At 41.2% G+C, this 21,327-nt stretch overlaps 1 protein-coding gene across 1 annotated transcript in view; it reads left to right on the top strand.

Annotated features, from left to right (window-relative positions):
• Window positions 1-14,723, top strand: part of fut8b (fucosyltransferase 8b (alpha (1,6) fucosyltransferase)) — a 95,233-nt gene extending 80,510 nt beyond the window's left edge. Inside the window, exons 8-10 of the mRNA XM_085382266.1 lie at window positions 8,935-9,111; window positions 9,272-9,422; window positions 12,984-14,723. Of these exons, the coding sequence (XP_085238392.1) occupies window positions 8,935-9,111; window positions 9,272-9,422; window positions 12,984-13,322 (667 nt within the window). The 3' untranslated portion in view covers window positions 13,323-14,723. The remainder of the gene's footprint in view (window positions 1-8,934; window positions 9,112-9,271; window positions 9,423-12,983) is intronic.
• The last annotated feature ends 6,604 nt before the right edge of the window (window positions 14,724-21,327 follow it).

The following is a 21,327-nucleotide window of genomic DNA, read 5'->3' as shown; positions in this document are numbered from 1 at the left end:
CTCTATAGCATTGCTCTACAGTAAACGAAATGAGAGAAAACAAAGACATAGCTGTGAGAGCTGTGGTGGAATACAAACACTGCTTTGGGTGAGGTTAATATGAGGTTAATAGAATAGTATTAAAATTAACTTAATTTGATAATCGTGTTTTGTTTGCTTATTTTTATTTATTTATTTTCTCTTACCTTCACCCTTAGAATGCTTTCGCTTTTTCCATTACCACACCGTCAATACTCAGACATCTTATATTCATGCAAATCAGCCTATTTAAAGAAATGTCATCACTCAGTACCCATCACTGAGTGTTTTTCTAATAGCAGTCGCATGCTATACCGGAGTGTCTCATTTTTATTGTAATGGCCCTATTACTAAATCCATGGAGAATACTGATTTGATATTTTGACTTATAAATATAAATAAATGCTAAAGGTGTGTGTGATTTCAGAATCAGTCAAACCTGACAAGAAAGCGGTACCTTTACAACGGTATTAAAAACGAGTGGCCTGGCAGCTTTTCTTTTACCTTCATCAGTCCTTGTTACCTAAAGGTTAAGCCTGGCTATTTTTATTTGTTGTTATGCTGAAGGAAGTCATAAAGAAAAATGAATCTATTCCACTAGCATGTGTTGTATGTAGCTTTCCACAATGAAGTTGAGAAATTATGCTCAAGCATCCTTTTTTATTATTGTTATTATTCTTTTAGCTATTTAAGATGCTGCATTTCAAAGTTTACTGTATGATCATTTGAGTGAAAAATCTTTGCGTTTTGGATTTGGCACATGTAGACGAAGGCCTTCTGTGGCTACCTGCTTGTCATGAAATGTTAGCAAACCAAAAAGAGAACTTCTAACAGCTGTTGTCTGACAGCCCTAATGTTTTTTGGGGTAAATTAGTTCGTCCATGTTTGGACATTTGTGTTGTAAACGCGCAAATCAGTCCGTGCGTGATTACATTGCACCGCCCATCAAAAAGTCTGCGCGTGCGCGAACATATCGCCCATCGTCGATTATTGGACTGATGATTGTCGGTTGAAAAATTTGTACATATCGCCCAACCCTAATTCATAATACTGAATACATTACAACTACCTGTTTACTATAAACTATAGTAGCATATGTAACATTCAGGGGAGCTTACAAACAAAATTTGGGAAAATGTTTTTCAGAAGCATTATGATATTCCACAGTTTCTTCTTGGCATCTCCCGGAGCATTGGAGAGCATTGTATGGTTCATATTTCAAAATGGTCATTAGTTATCTTTTACTAGACTTTGGTGCAGCCATTTCAGCTCCTCTCCCTACCGTTAAGACTCCTTTCTTTTGATTGGCTGTCCACTGCAAACAGAAGGTTTGAACGTCAAGTGAGTGGGGCTTAATAATAATAATAATAATGGATTGGATTTATATAGCGCTTTTCAAGGCACCCAAAGCGCTTTACAATGCCACTATTCATTCACTCACTGGTGGAGGCAAGCTACGGTTGTAGCCACAGCTGCCCTGGGGCAGACTGACAGAAGCGAGGCTGCCATATCGCGCCATCGGCCCCTCTGGCCAACACCAGTAGACGGTAGGGTAAAGTGTCTTGCCCAAGGACACAACGACCAGGACAGAGAGCCCGGGGATCTAACCGGCGACCTTCCGGTTACAGATACGCTTCCCAACCCCCTGAGCCACGGTCGCCCCATGGAAACAGTCATGTGACCTTATTGAGGATATCCTCTATCACTGGCATCATTCGAACCCGGGAGAAGAATAAAAGTACTGAGTATTTGGGGCAGTCGGAAGCCTGACTTTTATCTCACAGGGATTACTTTTACATCCAATGACCTCATTAGTTAAAACCTGTTTAATATGAACATCCGCCACTGTCACAGTACATATACAACAGAAAAATTATCGGTCCTCTTAAAATTTGACATTTACGAGGTTACAAATATTTAAATATTACTTTTTAGGAAACTTGGCATCAGCTGTGCAGATGAGATGAGAGCATCTTTGCCAAATATGTCATCAGCAGGTCTGATTTCAGTCATCGATAATGTGTTCGCTTTTATTCTTAATGCTTAGTGTTGTGCCACCTCCAGAGATTTGGCTCGCAATGCTTGAAAGTGATTTGATACTCCTTATTGTCCAGCGCAGCATTGTTGAAAAGCATTCACAAGTATGACGAGATCCGTTCCCACGAGGGCCACTCCTTTGTGGGAACGCTCACAGTACTGTAAGCCACTTTTGATAGCAGCCTTCTAAGAAATGGGTTAGACATGTAGCTGTTTATTTACTTGTTTACTTTTCTCTGTATCCCTGTCAGGCACTCAGTCAACCAACATCCATGTGCTGTCTGCCAGCCCCTCTTGGCTCATAAATAATTCCTTCCTGCACCACTTCAAACCTGGATCAAATGAGACTTTGCGAATATATCTCGGCAGTTGTTTTAACCCTCTTGGTCTAGAAGTAGGGAGGAGGATTTTTATATATTAGGACAAGACACATAATCACTAGTAAGCTGTCAGTCATCTGAAAGTATGTGAAATGAGTGCCAGGCACTTTGCTGAGATCATCTTGAAATTCTGCTCCATCCCACGAGACTGACTGACTCCGCCTGGTGAAGGAAGTAGTTCAAAATAAAATTAAATTTAAAAAAAAAAAGCTAAGAGATATCTTCTAATATTTTTTTAAGTCAGCCTGCATTAGTTCTGTCATCCTCTTCATAACTCTCACATCCATATGTTCCTAGTCTTTTGTGCCAGCTTCTCGGCCTTCATAACTTCTCTTTTTTTCTTCTTTACATTTTGCTGCAAGCGAGCTTCCCAGGTCTCCTCACTTTTCCTGTCCTGCTTTAGTTCTCACTCCGGCTTGTTCCACTCACTCTCTTTCTTCCTCCGACTCTCTGTCCTTATTCTTTGTGGGCTTTTTTTTAACTTCTCTGCCTTTCATCACCCCTGCCACTGTGTCTCATTCTCCCCGTCCTCTTTTAGCCCCCCGCCCCTTCCTTTTTCACTTTTCTTTTTCAAATTCAGTGACTCATCCCAGCGTAGTCAATCTCTATGGGCTCAAAATGTGGTCATAAATATTTTGTACTTGTAATTCAGGATTTGTATGTGTAAAAAAGATTTGTGTGTGCGTAAAAAAGATTTGTGCGTGGACTTAGCCAAAAAAATCACCTGCAAGTTACAAGTACGAATTCTGACCCTATTTTTCTTCCTTTCATCTGATTGGTCAATGTCATGTCAATCACAAATGTAACTGTATTACCCTTCAAGGACCTGCAGTTCAAAAAAGTGCCCCTCCGACAGCCAAACCCATCTGTTCTCTGATTGGATTGTTACATTTGTGATTGACATGACATTGACCAATCAGATGAAAGGAAGAAAAATAGTTTCAAAAGTCCACACACAAATCTTTTTTACGCACACACAAATCTTTTTACACATACAAACCTTTTTTTACGCACACACAAATTCTGTTTACACATACAAAACTGATTAACAAGTACAAAATATTTATGACCACATTTTGAGCCCATAAATCTCTACCATCTTCTCACATCCGCTCATTTATGATTGTTCTTCTGTCTTCATTTGTTCATTCTGCTCCAGGAGTTTTCCCGTTTTTATGCTTCTCCCTCACTTCTTCCTCATGTTCCCAAGGCATAGATCTATACCCACAATTCTCTCATCATTTTCCACACATCTCTATCACAGTTCTTTGTGTTCCCCCCTCCCTACACACGTATATCCCACCCTTTTCTCCCTACATATCGCTGGGGAAAAGGGTTATTGAAATGAGGCGCTGGGTAGAACAAAGTTTTTATTCCTTTTCCCCCCTCTTCCCTTCTCAGCTCTTGATATAGCCACTCCACTGTGTAGTGATGTTACAACAAAGTGCCTGTGTGCTTCTATCAGCACTGTGGGGGAAGGCATTATAAGTGTGTCTGTAGAGTGGGGGGTTGGTGGATGTAAGATGTGAAAGTTGGACTGAAAGGAAAAGGCAAGAGGGCGGCACTGGTGGGAAAGGCTAGGGTTGATGGAGAGAGTACCAAGAGGGGATAGAAAGGCAGCTTGTCCCCAGAGCAACCAGCAACTGCCAGCCGACCTCACGTGCCTCAGCCACCACACCACCACTCATGCCCCGCTGCTCCCTTTGGATGCGAGCTGCAGAAAAGCTGGAAGCCACGGACTAAAAGCAGCAGGTCCGGCCTGCTGCGATTTAATATTAGAGGTACAGAGAGGGGAAAAAAGCAAGTGGGAACACTGCCACTACTGCAGATACAGAGGGGTTCCCAAGTGGTGAATTTACCATGAAGCCTTGTGTCATGTGTATTCTGTTTTTCCTTTTCTTTTTTTTGTAACAGCTTCTATTAGACTGCGCACATTTAAAACCTCTCAGCTCATTGTAAACTCAGGCTAAAATATATCTTTTGGAACAAACATAAAAAAAAAAATCAATAATACAAAAATCTACATGAAAAAAAGCTGCTTCAGATATTTTTCACTGACATTTTTTCTGTCCTTAAAGAGACTCTAGTGTATAAACAGCAGCATATTTTCTTTTTATTCAACTTTTTTAAAGCTTTTTGGTTCCTTTGAAAATTACCTGGATTGTTTTTAATCTATCATCTATTACTCGTGAAGTAGCATCTTTTTTCCCTTTTTTGTGTTGGCGGTAATCTCATAATAGATGACATGCTAACAAGTTTTAAAATGTGCTGATATGAAAAGCAAAACTGTAGTTTCCCGGGCCTTTCATATATATTATACATATCTGAGTTGATCTATTTTCTATATAAGGTCTGGTGTACACTAAAGGAAAGGTATAACCTTTTTTGTTTCATGAGTGCTCACCGAGCGTGATCTGGATCATGATATGACCATCACAGTCACCAAATATTCATCCATTAAAGTCATTTAGGGGTGATATAATAGCACTACCCACACTACCCATCACCAAATTGCCAACAGAGAATATAATTTAGTCTTTCATAGAGGCTTACTGTAGCCCTGACAGCTCATTAGGATACTTGATGATGGCATTATATTTAATTTGTCATAATCTATAATTATGAGCACTGGAGATAAATCTTAATAACAACTTTGACATGTTTTGGTGTCAAAGTACAAGTTGCATCAGCGGTGATTCTACAGCTTTTGTGTATGTAATTATCATATGAGCTGTTTTCTAAAGATTCAAATGTTAATAGCAGCTACAGTTCCAAAGCCCAGCAGCCCAGAGCTCCGGTGGGCAGAGTACTGAGGTCATACTCAAACAAATACCGTAATTGTCGGGCTATAAGCCGCTACTTTTTGCACAAGCTTTGAACCCTGCGGCTTTTAGTCAGGTGCGGCTTTTCTATGGATTTTCCATGATTCTTGTGATATCGTAAGACGATTTGTTTTGTTTGTTCCGCTGTTGTACGGCACTACGTTGCCTGGCGGAAGGATCGGGGTTCAAGAGTGGTATGTTGGTCACATGTCCGTCCGCCAGGCAACATAGTGCCGTACAAGTAGCGCGAAAAACAAACTTCAAAGTAGCGCTACGCGTTCAGCGGGAGTCGTGGATGACGAGCGGCGATAAACTTGCGAAAAGCAAGTTGTGCTCAACTCTACCGGTGGATTCTGACAGCGTGGAAAAGTGTGCAAACATCCACGATCACCAACGGATTTCGAAGGGCTGGACTGCTGCATGATGAAGAGGAGGACACCGCCACGGCCCTTCAGAGGGTGTTCGACTCTGACTCTGACACTGACAATGACAATGAGGATTATCTTTGGTTTTGAAAGTGACAACGAAGGAAAGAAGCTGAGAGTGGATGACGAAGCCATCCTGAGCCTGTTCGTTTCCGACACTGGAGAAGAGGACTTTGGTGGTTTTAGTGCGCAGGAAGATGGTGGTGAATGACTGACTTTTCTTCTTGTTAAAGCCGTGTCACTGCACCTGAGCCTAAAAGGTAGTCCGAATCTATTTTTCTGGTGTGCTGTAGGTTACTGTTATGTACTACATGTGCAAATATGTACCCATAACTTGATTTTCAAAATATTAATAAAAGGGGTGTGTCTCCAAACAGCCATCTCTTTCCTGACAATTCGCTTTGTGCATATTCTCTTACATATGATAAGTCAATATTGAAACACCTGCGGCTTTTGGTCAGGTGCGGCTAATGTATGTACAAAACAGGATTTTCCCCTGATTTTAGCTTGTGCGGCTAATATTCAGGTGCGCTTTGTAGTCCGGGAAATACGGTAATTCATTTTGTCTGTATGCTATTGTCGTAGTCTGCCAGGATCAGCGCTTGCTGCGTCTAGGGTGCGGGTGTTTGATGTCTATAATGTATGTTTTTACACCCACCGTGAGAATTAGTCTGCCTTGGCAATATTGTATGAATAGGGAGGAGTGAATTGAATTATTGTGGCAGTTGTGTGGGAGAGCGCTGGTGGGATTGGGGGGGCTAAGAGCAAAGCAGTACCTCACAGCGGCCTCTGCCACTCTGACAGAGAGAGAAAAGAACGAGATAAAACGAGGGTTTGTGGGAACAAAAAAACGGGAGACATGAAAGAAGAGCAGGAGCAGGAGAGAGGCACCGTAACAAAGGATGGGAAAGCCTGATGTCGAGACCTCTGTCCGATCAGAGACATCGACGCTGAATGAAAGACTCACGGCGCCCATTCACCTGCTGTTCTCACCTCCATTCTGTGGGTTTCATTGCCACGTAAATAAAGGCGAGCAAACTCAATAGTTACTGATTGATCTGTGGCCAGCGGTAGAAATTAGAGACAAAGTGTTTATTCTCTCAACGTCTAACTTTTTCTACTTCTGCTTCATTCTCACAAAAGAGATCAAGGCAACCGTGAGGTCACAGAACTTTTTCAACTCCCAAAGCAGCTGAGAGATCCCGAATAAGTGGAAGTAAAAGACTAATAGGTTTCACCTAGGTGCCTCTGACTGTAGATTTTCCAGTGGAACTGCTTCTTGTCCAGCAGCAGACAGCTGGTTGTACTGGCCAGCTCCCATAGTGGAATTATATTAATGTGGAAAAGGCACACATGTTTGCCCCACCCCCCAAAAAAAGAAGTGAACACTTAAAATGTCTTTTTCTCCAGTCTCATATTTATAAATTTCATTTTCTCCCTGAGGGCAGAAGTCACAATGTAGATATAGCTGGGTAGCTGCGTAAGTGAATAGTTATGGTTGGAATAAAATTGTGTTTCTGCACCCATCAGGTTGACAGATGGTTTTGTGTCCGAGGAGGAGTTCTCATCGTTTGTTCCGTTTTCAAGCTGTGCTCTTTTTGTCAGATGTACAGCAGTGACAGCACTCTCTCTTTGTCCTTTCTTACTGGAAGCGAGGACAAGGATACTTAAAAAAAAAGAAAGAAAGGAATAAAAACAGCTGGGTTGGTCATTGCTCTTTCTGTCCATTTTTCTGTCTCGCTACATCCTTTAAACTCCTCTCTTGTCACTGTTGGCCTTTCTTGTTTACTTTGTCTCTATCCTAGCATTTTTTTTGTGGGTGTGCATTTACACTAACAATGGAAAGATTCCCCAAACATGCCGTTAAAGTAAAAGTGCTGTTTCCTTTTTACGTTTGCAGCAGAATAAATGCAGTTGTGAACAAAACATGAATTTACTGTTATTTTGAGATCGGTGTGGATTTAAAACTAGGTTTCGTCAATGACGGTAACACAAAAAAAAGTGTATTTTCTTTTCTCGTCACGACCGTGTGCTTCTTTTCCCCCGACTGTTATTGGCTTCTAACCGTTTTGAAAATAAATCCCTTAACTTTGTCACCTCAGTTAATCTGAATGTTTTCCATTCCTCATTTTTAGGAACTTTGGTCATATCTATTGAACATCCATCAGCATTGCAGTCCTGTGAAAGTTTTCACTGGACTCTATGCAGTCTTTTTCAGCCACTCTGTTGTAGATTTACTCCTGTGCTTGTGATCATTGTCCTGTTGCATGACTCGGGATCGGCCAAGCTTTTGGTGTCATACATGTGGCCTCTTTCACTCTTAAATACTTTGGTAGGAGTTCATGGTCAGTTCAAGGTGCTCCGCTCCTGTGGCTCCAGAACAAACCCAAATCCTCATCCTTCCACCACCATGCATCGTTTGTGCTAATGTGCTATATGTCTTTCACTTGACATGGCGCCGTGTTTTATGGCCCAACATCTCCACTTTTATTTGTCTAAAGGACATTTTTCCAGTCTTGTGGTTTGTTCAGATGAAACTTTGCAAATCTAATCTGTGCGTCATGCTCTTTTTTTAGAGAGATAAGGCGTTTTCCTAGAAACCCTTCAAGATGAGCCATACTTGTCTTTTTCTCATATTGTGGTGACAGCTCCACACTAGCAAAATGCCACAACCTGTGCTCTTTATAGAGGCAGCCGCATGTGGTGATGATCAATAAACCAGGTTCATCTGATTATCACACTTGGTTGCTACTTGCACTTGTAATTCCTTTCGGAGTCATAAGAGTTTAGGTTCCCTGAATGTGTTTGAATATAGACGTGTTTTTTCTTTATTTATTTATTTAGTTTTGGGGGGTTTTTGTAAGGCGCAGTAAAAATATTGTGATCAATCGCCGGGATCTTCAAAATACTTCAGCAGTTGCACATGTTCCAGTTATTGTAGATTACATTTTTAGCTTAGTCAACCAGTAACCAGTATTGAAACAAAATATGTTCCTCCGGCAATGTAAGCACAAGAACTAGGCACCGTGTAACGCAATTATGAGTTGCACCATCATAACTGTGTTACGACTGTTTTATGGCCTGGAGAGAAAATGTCGAACGTTTCAACACAGACTTCATTCAAGATATCAGAAAGCCAAGCAAATAACCAGTTTAATGCAATGAAAAACCTTTTGATTAGTCGTAACTTAATGGTGTAAGTTTAACATAGATGACTAATTTGTTGCCCTATCTTTGTCTCTCTGTCTCCAGAGTCCATGTGAGGAGGACAGATAAAGTGGGGACTGAGGCAGCCTTCCACCCCATAGAGGAGTACATGCTGCATGTGGAGGAGCAGTTCCAACATCTGGCCAGGCGTGTTCATGTCGACAAGAAACGGGTTTACCTAGCTACCGATGACCCATCTTTGCTGCAAGAAGCTAAGACCAAGTCAGTGTCTAGGAGTGTGTGTGTGTGTAATCTGTAAGAGTGTTTATGTCTGACTGATGCGTACGTGACAGCGTGTTTTTGTATCTGCCCGTGTTCATTTTGTTTCCTTAGTGTGTATTTGAAGTATTTATTTGTGTTTCCGTGTGCATATCACTTTCAGGTACCCAGACTATGAGTTCATTAGCGATAACTCCATCTCGTGGTCGGCCGGCCTCCACAACCGCTACACCGAGAACTCTCTTAGAGGAGTCATTCTTGACATCCACTTCCTCTCCCAAACCGACTTCTTGGTCTGCACTTTCTCTTCGCAGGTCAGTTCACGCTTTCCAGTTCATTTTTGGAGAGAGCACGAAACGGTGTCTTTGATATGTTTTCACATGAAACTGAAGGTCAGGATGGATTTGATGTTGGGATGAAAGCAGCTCGGAGTAACTCGGAGAGCTGACTGGAATGTTGATGCTTTCAGACACGGAGGCGAGAAAGCAAATACGGTTGATGTGGAGTAAAAATAAACCTTGTAATCTGTCAGGATGTGCTGTTAACTATATTTCAAGTATTCTCAAGCTCACGCATAAAGGTTCTTTTCATAACCTGCGTAAAAGCTGCTTTATTGATAAGACCTGCAGCCTTTCTGTTGTCAGCATCTTATATTTCGCCTTTGTAGTATGCTCGCACACTCTGAGGTGTAGTTTAGCTTTGGCCAAAACAATAACGAGGCATGGACGACACTTTCCCCGCACTATTATGTTGCCTGCGATTTGTTTTGTACACTAACTAAAAAAGTGTTTATACTATATACCCAAGTAGAAGTATATTGATAGTGAATTTGATTTGGCTGGCTTATAGCCAGCGCCTTACTTTGTTCTTGGCTAGTGCTGGAATAGTGAAATATATAAAATCAGCACCACTTAGCACAGGGGTGTCAAACTCAGTCACAGAAAATTAATACCTGGATCCAACTCAAACAGCCACACTGTGTTGATATTTATTGAAAAACATACTTGAATTTATTGTGTTTTTTCAGCTGTTCTTCTACCAAGACTTCTTAGAATTCAGATTTAAGATCTAAACGGCTCTGAGAGAGCAAACAAACAGATGAGATCACATTAAAAATAAAAGATACATAAGTGACATTAGTTTTTGTGTCTTACTTTCTTTAAAGTCTGAGTCATTTCTAACGAAATCATTTTCTCACAGCTTGTAGGCGGAGCTGGGGCATCGTTTTGGCGATAAAACGTGGGAACTGCGCCGCGCCCACGTAGCCATACTTTGTCTTGAGTGTTTCACTAAACTGGAGTTTGATCAGTTTGATTTAAATGTTTGTAGGTGCTCTTTCCAGAATGACTTGCTGAGAAAGTGAAACTTACTTTTCTGGGCAAATCTCCACGTGCAAATCTTCATGTACTATGCATGCTCAGTTTTTTTCAGCAAAACGTCCACTTGTAGCAAATGTTGCAATAGAGACCTGTTTTGTCATTGATTGGCAGCACGCAGGAAGAGACCAGCGTTTCCCGCTTTTCCCACATTTTAAGAGCTCCGACTGCAGCGTACATGTCTATACTCACACCATCCCGCTCCTGAAGCCGGAGGTTTAGCGCTTTGAGATGTTTCATTATGTTGCACAGAAACCCCAACTCACAATGCCACTTTTCATGTCAGAGCTCTGTGGCGTCTCTCCCCTTGCTTTCCATGTACTGACAAATTTCCTCAGACAACTCGAAACATCTGTTCAGCACTTTCCATCGGCTTAGCCATCGCACCTCAGTGTGACGGGGCTTCACGTTGGGAGCTCACCTCCTCCAGAGGTGATGGAAATTAGCGACGATTCAAACCTTTGGCTCATGTAAAGTAAACTGTGGGTGTTGCTGTGCTCATTACATGTTTAGTTTTTAAGAGTTTTACCACACAAACCTTCCTGGTGTGTGACGCAGCGTGCAGTTTTTCTTTCAGCATGCTCACACGGCTGCTCTTCTCTCTGCACATAGCGGGCACTCCTGTCTGCTTAAGCTTCACCTCAAAAACTGCTTGCTTTTTGACTTTGACACATGACATTGCGCACTTTAACCATATTTTGGTTCAAAAACTCAACTTCAGTAAATGCTGCGATGTAGTTATTTCTTCCACCACAGTAAATCTGTTACAGCAGCTTTACTTTGAGATTAGGTTTTTGTCTGCTGTGACACCAGACTATTTATTTCTTTTTCTTTTTTTTGTTTTTAACTCTTCTACCTTCTGGAGTTTCTGCTGTATGTGCACATCCCAGTGCTTGTTTTGGTGCTTCGTTTGCTCATGTCGTCTGATGGTATTTTCTTTCATTTTTCCACATGAGCTCCACACATAAAGGATAAACCTGTTTGTCTTATGTTATTGAGCAGATGCTCTTCCTCCCACCTGTATTTAAAGTCCGGCTTTTGTTCGTTCATTTCTTTAACTCAAAACGACTGGACAATCACAGGACTCTGCGTATGTCAATCAAGAGTCAGGAGGCCATAATTAACATGCCAACATACCAGCTATCGCAATACAGCCTGGGTGTAGTCCAACTGGTGTGCTTGTGCATGAGAGACGCATTATAGCTGGCACTTTATATAACTTAAAGGACCACAGGCCTTGCATTTAGCATGTGGGATTTAGCATTTAGCATACTACATACCATATTATGATGATAGCGTTAGCTTTCCCCATGTAGCATTTACCCTCTGACTGGATTTTTTTTTTTTTTTTTTAATCAAAAACATTAACAAATACACATGACTTCATGCTTGGATTGCATGACGTTTTCTACCATATTGGGGATTGAGCACCTCAATATGAACCCACCAGTCACTAGGGAAGATCATGTATTTCCAGACTAACTGACAAATGTATCCTCGAGGTTCTTGGCTGTCACTCGGTGAAGCCGGTCATATTATGGTTGTTTAGTTTTCGTGGAAGCCACTGACTTATTTGCAAACACTTGCTAACTACCAGCCTTTTGACTTTAAACAATGTAACACAAACCAGAAATGTAGCCAGCACATTTTAAAAGGCAAAACTTTTATTTTGAAGGGGAATTTTTCTCCATCTCTGGTTTGGATCATGCTTATCACAATTTCACTGGTGTGTTTGTAGAGAAGTCTGCTTTTTTTCATTCAAACTACAGGCGAGCGTGCAAATCTGCTAGCAAGCAAAGCAATCACGAGGAGGTTTGTGCCAACATGTCAGGGAATACACATTTTTCCATAGCAACCAGTGGTTTCTAGGGAGTTGCTGACTGGTCTCTAGGTCTGTGTAATAGAGGCTTTACCAGGTGATTTCCTAGCATAATACTTGCAAACCAGACTGGGAATTCACATTTTCTGTCATGTAGTGACAGTAATAGAAGGATGTTCGTGGTCCGGGAGTCTATAGTGATTAATGGACTCCACATCAACAAGCTGTCGTTAGCTAGCATTGCTCACTATTGACACTATTGCAGAGCTGAAGCGCCACGGCACTCTGGAGCAAGCATTAAATTCCTGTTCTTTGCTTATCCACAAATTAATGCTCCTTACACTGAGATCAGTCCAAAGTCTGTGAGAGGCACCTGAGAGAGTCGGTACACGTTCATAAATGTGCTGTAGGAATAAAAAGTCAAAAGTCAAAAATGTGAGGAAGCTGTCGAATTTATCAGTGTGAAACGCTTTGATAATCAGTCATGTGGTCACCAACAAACACACAGTTCCCATCCATAAGTCACTTACCATGTTCTATGTCTCTTTGGCTAGGACTGAAAATGTATATGTCGAAGTCCCTCTTTGTCTTTCAACACGATTATCACCAAGACGGCTTGAGATCTTGAGCATGTATGGATGTTTCTATAAAAATAACACCTGGCTGTGCTTCTGTTTCAGGTCTGCCGTGTGGCTTATGAGATTATGCAGACACTGCATCCAGACGCCTCCTCCTTCTTCTACTCTCTGGATGACATCTACTACTTCGGAGGTCAAAACGCCCACAATCAGATTGCCGTCTACCCCCACCAGCCCCGCAATAGCGAGGACATTCCCCTGGAGCCCGGCGACGTGATCGGCGTGGCCGGGAACCACTGGGACGGCTACTCCAAAGGCATCAACCGCAAACTGGGCCGCACCGGCCTCTACCCTTCCTACAAGGTCAGAGAGAAAATCGAGACCGTGAAGTACCCGACGTACCCCGAGGCAGACAAACTGCTCAACTCTCAAAATAAGTAAAAGAAGAAATGATCGAAAAAAAAATTAAGAGAAGGAGTGAGGAAAAAAAACATGTAGTCTCCGATTCCAGAGAAGGAGGCTGCTTTTGTACAGAAGAGAGAGGCGTACTTAGTGCGCTATCTGAGAAGAAAAGAGGAAGCCTGTACCCAGGGGTGATAGGAATGCGAATGCACTCTGTGTGTTAATGCGTGAGCGTGAATGTGTGTGTATGTGGGAGAGAACGCGTGTGCGCACTTGTGTAAATGCCTGTGCATATGTCAGGTCATGGAAGACTTGCACCCTACCACTACTCCCCCGCCTGACGTTCTGATATCGGGTCCGTAGACATTTAGACGTGAACATTGATTTTAAATAAAGCAAGAAAACAATTAAAAATCTACACAACCGACCGAGCTGTCTCTCTCCCGAGACGGCGCCGGGACTACTGTAGAGTGAGCTTCGAATCAATGACTGAGGAGGAAAAAAATGACAAACTGGAAAAGAAGTGTTTTGATTTTTTATTTTTTTTTTAATTTAATTATTTTCAGTGGTTTTGATTCTAATCTTGCCTTTTTTTGTTGTTCGTTTTCTCTTGTTTTTGTTTACTGAATGTACTGGACCCTCTTCTCGCCACGCTCACCGCACCTACACCCCTCTCGATCCCCTTCCTCCTTTACCCCTCTTACTGTGCTTCCTCCATCTCGTCTCTTCACGTGCAATTAATTTTACAATACCATGTTGTGCTTTTATCAAGTGTCTTTTTAAGATCTTAATTTTGTATGTATGGGGCTTGTGCATTGTATACTGTACTGTGTCCGTGTGTGTGTTGAAAGAGAGGATGAATGGGTGCGATCAAAGTGTGCCTGTGTGTGCTGTTTAAATCTAAGGGGCCATGTCATGACCAGGTGCCTGGTTACTGGTGAGCAGTTTTTGGTTTTTTTTGTTGTTGTTTTTTATTTCTTCCTTCCCCGAATGAATGTTTGTGCAGTTGAGACTGGCAGCGACAGTGGGGACTGTCCTCATCCCCTCAGAACAACTGGGAACGCCAGTCACTCCGCCGGTAACGAACAATGGTAAGATTATGTGGAGTGTGGTGAACTCACAGTGCACGCGCACAGACACCCACGCAGACACAAGAGCCGTCCCGGGGCTCACCAAACGAAGCACTCCACTGAGATAATGTCCTTCTCGGCATCTTTGCTGTTTCTTCTGTCCATCTGTTTTTCTTTTTGTTTGTCGTTTGTTTTTTAAAATTTTAACATTGCTATTTTAAAATAAATGAGGAAAATATGCCTATGTTGAAAATAATAATGATATGTCATATCAAAATTCCCCATCATGAAGGCTTTTTTGTTTTTCATAACTTATGTTCTTGGGCATTGTCTTTGATAACCACAGATCGAATAAACTTGAGAAACCAACACTGCATTTTTTCCCCCTCTGGTCTGGTTCTGTTCACCATCTGCTCCTCCGTCTCTTAACTCTCAACAAGCGCTTCACTCAATCAGGCTAAACATGCTTCAGCTACACTGCACTCATTACAAGCTGAGAATCGAGGCTTCATATTCTGAAGGGCATCCATCCATCGAGAGCATAACTCATCGCCCGAAGTTGATCTTTCAGTATCTCCGTTAAAATGTTTTTTTAAAAAACAGGAGAACCTTGACTCTTATCGGCGCAACTTGTGCTGAACATTGGGGGGGGGTCAAGATCGCTGTCTAAGTAAATAAATAAAATCTGGGTAAATTCCCAGATGATTAAACATGCAACTATTTTGCTGGTAATACCTCAAATTAGTGAAGAAAATCAACAGCCTATTTATGCAAGATGATTCATAATTTTATTGAGGGGGTTATATTGGTTGGGTCTGATTATTGGGGGGGTCATAACCCCCCTAACCCCCCTGGAAGTTACGCCCCTGCCAACTCTCAAAGTCAGCGGTCTCCAACCCCCGGGCCTCGGACCGGTACCGGTCCGTGAGAGTTGAGGCTCAGGTGTGAAATGTATGGTTTTCAGGGTTTTTATCGGTTTTCAGCGCTATTTTGTTATCGTTTTTATCGTTCACTCGGTTATCTTGGGTCTTTTCACGTGTCTTATGAATAAATCTTTTTTTTTTTCGATACTGGTACTAGTTTTATTTTGTTGTATTTATCCGCGACACCTTAAAGGCCGGTCCGTGAAAATATTGTCGTGCATAAACCGGTCCGTGGTGCAAAAAAGGTTGGGGCCGTTGCCCAAAGTGATATCGTTTTGGAACCCTCAGATTAGAGCCAACTCCTAACTTCAAAAGCAGCAGTAGTTTGTTTTATAAATCATTCAGCAAGAGAGTGAATTTATTTGAGTCATTTCAAAGCAAGAACTCTTTAAATTTGTCTTTTGATTTACATTTCAAACTGAACACCAAGATCACTACCTTCACAACTGAGACATTGCCATCCTTCATTTAAATATAGCTTGTGACAGCTACATGACATTTCTGCCCCAAATGCCAAACAGGTTTCCCTGTGGGCTCACAATGTAGGTACGTCAGCGAGGCATTCATAAACTTCCTGCTCTTGTCTGCTGTCCTATTTCCTACTTCCTGCGTGTCTAAATCGTTTATGATCTTGTTCTCTGTGTCTTATTTATGGGCTGTCTTGTTACTTTCTTACTCAGGGGGCTCTGGGAGTTTCATTACAGATCCCTCTTTAATTTCGACGCTGATCTGCATGCTTCATTGGACACCCATAAGGAAAGCCGTGGTGCTGGTAGAGATGATGAGCTTTTTGGTACGATTGAGGGAGAATAATAGTTTTATTGCTTTTTTTTTTCCCCCCCCCTCCCCCTCCAACACTTGACAACAATCCACAACCAATTTAGCCCACGTTGACAAAGTCACAATGCACATGCAGTGTGCAGCAGTTCATTGAGCATCTTTTCCCTGGAAAAAGAGTCCCTCGTGGGCTTTATATAAACGCAGCTAACTGGAGGGCACTTTAATTAAAATACACTCGTTGCTGTCACAGTGGCCTGTAACAGTTGTTTAAGAGAGACGTTAGTTCAGTTAATTATTTTGTTAATTGGCCACCGCTCCTGATAGAAAGCGTTCAGATTTTGCAGCAGGCAGCTTTCTTTCTCTGCACTTCTGGTGTAATTGTTGCACGGCTCTTTGAAAACACTGCAAGGCCATTTGTGTACCCCCCACATGCAGTTGTGTGTTAAAAGGGAAATTTTCGCAACTGATTACCTCACTCAGTTCCAAATGCATGCGTTTTCTCCACAGTTCCAGCTTTTTTTTCTCTCCCTTAGACTAATAGAGCAATATTCACACAAACATAGAGTTAAAAGACAAACTTCCTGCCAGTCGTAAAGAGACCCCCTATCAATGTGATTACACTGCAACAGATAAAAACCAGAAGCATAGAAAACTGTCCTCACTGACAGCAATTCTGAGTTATGAACAAAACGCTAACCAGAGCGTCCTAATATGTAAGTTTGTAGGTGACTGCATGTACAGTTCACCATAGAAAGAGTTCATGATGTTAAGGTACAGCTCATGGTAATGGCAGTTGTTTAAAAGAACAACTTAAATATCTAAAGTTCATAACAATTCAACCATACCTGGATATTTCACTTTCAGCATGAAAAAGTGAGCACCTAAGTTGGTGGAGGTCAATACCTGCAAATGGAATAACATTTTCTTTCTGTATATTTCTGTCTGATTGATAATTGATAAATCAGTCCAACATTATTTAATTATATTTATAGAGCGATAAAACCGAAGCCTCTAAACTGTTCAGTTACACTAGTGTAAAAATAGGTTGTCAGGCTTCTTTAGGAATAACTGGTAATTGCCTGCTCATTCAAGTTGGTTGCCCAGAGGTTGAGGTTGTTACACGCTCCGCTACTGGTTGCAAGGCAATTGCACAGTTCACCTGGTGTGAGGCGACCCGTCTTTAAACCTTAAAACTGACTCCAATCTCTCTTAGACAAACTGACAAAGGTTTGCAAATAATTACCATCTAATTCATGTATGTATTATATTGCCATTATTATTGCCAAGCACCGATGTCATTTTACAGTTAAATTGCTGGTCTGCAGCAGCTACAGGTTTATTAATTGGATGGTTTATCAACCCCACGAGGAAATTATTGTGTTACAACAGCAGGTTTTATAATTGCCAACTTGACCTGATTCAACCGCAGACTGATAGCAGTCGGCCTTGGTGCTTTTTTCCATTTTTATGTCTTCTTGACGCACCAAAATCATTCTGTCTTTGAAGCAACCATTGCAAGTTCATTGCACACGGTTTCAAGAATTTCATCCTTGCCTCGGTCTCCAGTCATCATTTTCTCTTGTGTGACTTTAGCACAAGAGGAAGAGACCATCAACAGAACGAGGCTCAGGAAGGGGAAACCATCTGCCGCAACTTGTTGGGCTGGCGAGAGGAACAAGATGACAGAAGAAGAAGAAAAGACTATAAAGAGAATAGACTTCAGAGAATAGACAAGCATGATCCTTGCCATGCATAAAATCAAGAGGCTAGTGTGTCGAGCATTTAAATCAGACAAGCTCGGACTGGGAAAGCTTCATTTTGGCTCTTGCTGATCTGATCTCAAGGACTTCGCATTGCCCTCTTTCTTACAGTTAAATGACCTGAAGGTGACGATTACTTCAGAGCCAATCTGGTGACTGATAACTCTTGTGATTGTTGTTTCAAAAATGTGAGCCTACCTTTTAAGTTTGTGGGAACAGACTGGGATTTCAATGTGGCCGTGTAACTGATGGAATTCATATTATAGATAAGTGGTTTCCCCGTCGCCTTGTGGAATTCTAATCTTGTAAAGGGCAGCTGAATTAATTCTGACTGACTCATGAAAAAAGGGAGAGGGAATGGAAATGATTATTGTAGTCCAGGCTGGCTCCAATCAGTACTCTGTTGGCACAGCAGTAACAAGTGAAGTCTGCCCCACGGTAGCTGGCCCACATCAAAGCTGAGGGAAGGAACTCCAACTAGAAATGGTCAGGTTTTTACAGGGCGAAGACTGTAGGTGACAATCTTTCCCATCATCACTTTAAATCAACTCAGCAATTAGCATGGGTTTGGATTTTATTAGCTCTGTTTTTTTATTTGTTTTTTAACCCAGCTGTTATCTCACGTCACTATGAAGCTCATCCTATAAAGCTGTTTTTTGGCACGGAGCGGGCTCAGCTAAAGTGGTTAAGAAACACATCATGGCTCAGAGGCACAAAGGCATTTTATTTGGCACATGTGCTGCACTTCGCTATGATCCCTGCTGTGAATGCACTAAATCAGTAGTTTTAATGGAGTGCTGACTCACCGGAGACTATATTATTTGGAAAATAAAAACCACCGCAAACCCTGGCATCTTATTTATATTTATATACAGCACAAATTATAGGTTTTGTTATTTTTGAAATTGTTCTTATAAGATCAGTTTAGCAGGTTCGCTCTCCTTCTGAGGCTGATGTTAGGATAGTAAGAAAGAAATTTGAAAGGATTTATTACTTTGCTTCACTGCTTTAGTTGTGAGAAACACTATCCTTAGACCAGGACAGTCTCAAAAGTTAGACATATTTATTTGTTTTACGTGTTGTTAAGTGAGGCTGTTTTGACATTAACTGATCAGGAATATTGCCTGAATCCACTCTAGCGTTGGTGGAGAAAGAAATTAACAGCAGTTGTTGTCGTTGAGTTGGATGGATGCGATGTGAGCTGATGAGCTCACCGGATGCCGGTTCTGAGGAAAACTAAAGATGAATGAGGCAGAGAAGAGTTTCATCAATCTGACACTGAAATGATAGCTGACAGCAGCAGAGAAAGGAATAGTCTTTTAAAGATTTGATTGATTACTCTTAAGTCTCTTCTTGGCCGGGCTTCCCCACCATTACCACCACCACCAAACTGTGCACAGCCTGAAGTCCTCCCACAGGAACCTGCTGGCTGTTTCCCTGTCTGGCTTTAAGACTAAAGTGAGCCAGGTCTTTGACTGATCTGACAGAGGAGCTCGGGCTCATCAAAGCGCTGTTCTTTTAAGTTATCTTTTAAAACTCATTTTTATCCCTTTTCTTATGAGTGACATTTTAATATTTTTTATTTTTTATTTTTCCTCCCTGTATCGCTGTGCTTGTTTGCTCTGAGGGGTATAAAGCGCTGCATAACCCTGAATTCAAAGGTACTATATGAATAAACGTTATTGTTACTATTATTAAAATAAATGGCTCAGAGACAAAGGCAGTGGCAAAATCCATTTGGTTTAACTGAAAGAAACAATGTGTTCGGGCTTTTCAGGAGATGACTTGGAAGCAGGTGTAAATCCATAATGTGAGCATCAGGATTCCTGATTGTGATGCATTGTGCAAGGACAAATATATATATATATATATTGATATATATGACATTTTCCTGTTGCTGACAATCTTCAACTTTACATATGGTGCACTAAATTTGGTGATACTAGATTTAAAGTACTATACCTGTAAACCTCCATTTCGTATTGAGAGCGGTGTGCTGATTTTTAGTTGAAAATAAAAGCAGAACACTGTTCACAGCAAGTTGTTTCACAAAGAGCACAGCTGGTCTGAGAGCTGGGTTATGCCACAGGTAATTGAGCTGCAGTCGCTCGACTCTCTGTTTCTTCCTTTGTTGTAAACCAATCAAAGCTCTTTGTTATACCAGCCACATGAAGACAGAGTGTGTTATTAGCAATGATGTCATAATAATGCAGAATAATGATGGCTGTGGATCTAATATTGTTATTATTGTGTACAATGGTGTTTTAAAGGATAATTGTGGTTTGCTTCAGCTTCGGTCTTACGATAGTTTATTAGTTTTGATCGTTAACTTCATCGGCGGATTGTTGTAGGTTTAGCTGGGAATGTGTGAAACTCCCTCTGATAGTAAAACACAAGTAAACCCTATCATTACAGAGCTCAGCCTTCAAAATGCTTTGTTTAAGGCTGTTTTTTTTTTTTACCACTCTTGGCTCTGGTATTAGTGAGAATAGTTATCCTTAATGTGGTCTTTTCAGCCATAGCTCTCTCCATCAGCCACACCTCCCTTGTGCTCAAACTTTGGGCCAGATTTACTAACACACCCCTCCAGGGCAAACTGGGTTTTGGGCAGAGATGGGCAGTAACGCGTTACTTGTAATGCGTTGCTGTAATCAGATTACTTTTTTCAAGTAACGAGTAAAGTAAGGGATTACTATTGCAAAAACGGTAATTAGATTACCGTTACTTTCCCGTAGGAACGCTGCGTTACTGCGTTACTAAAACCGTGATTTTTTTTTTTTTTTTTTTTTTTTTTTGCGAGAATGTCTCATGACAGTGACGTAAGCGAGTGCGACGTTCGTGACAACAGCTGTGTGCAGATCAACAATGGATCATATATGGAGTGCGGGAGAGAGTATGAGCGTGCAGCGTTTAAAGCGTGGAAGTACTGACCATAAGAAGTGACAAAAACATTAGCGTCCGTTGTGCGTGGGAAGAAAACTTTTTACAGGGGAAAAAAACCCTAAACTTCCAAGCAAGCACCGAGTGCGCAACGACGTAATGGGAAACTCACAGAGAAACTCGCGGATTCTTCAACAGGACTGCTAGTCTTTGATTTTATTTATTTTCTGCTGTGTTTTACTTGCATCTATTTGAAAGAGTGAGTGTAAACACAAAGAATATTTTATTTTATGTGCTGGAATGTGCAGAAAATAAGTTTAAATGTTAAACTAATTTCTTCCAGTCAGAGAATGTTGCATATAATTTAATTTTTGCTTGATGCATAAAGTTAAAAGATTAAAACTAATAAAACAAGTTTTAAAAAGAGACTTTTCCATTTGATTACATTTTGTATGATGCAGAAAAAGTAGAATTGGGCTGAAAGATCTATCACTTTATCACCTATTCAGATTGTAAATGGTGTTTTTAAAAAGTAACTAAGTAACTAATTACTTTTGAAAATAAGCAATCAGTAAAGTAACGGGATTACTCTCTGGTGGAAGTAATCAGTAATTTGGTACTGATTACTTTT

This window comes from Rhamphochromis longiceps, linkage group LG15 (genome assembly GCF_057381845.1).
Source record: "Rhamphochromis longiceps isolate RC_006_pf linkage group LG15, R_longiceps_female_GT1.1, whole genome shotgun sequence".
Lineage (NCBI taxonomy): Eukaryota > Metazoa > Chordata > Actinopteri > Cichliformes > Cichlidae > Rhamphochromis > Rhamphochromis longiceps.
The sequence above is the reverse complement of the archived record's forward strand: the minus strand, read 5'-3'. Positions and strand labels throughout refer to the sequence as shown.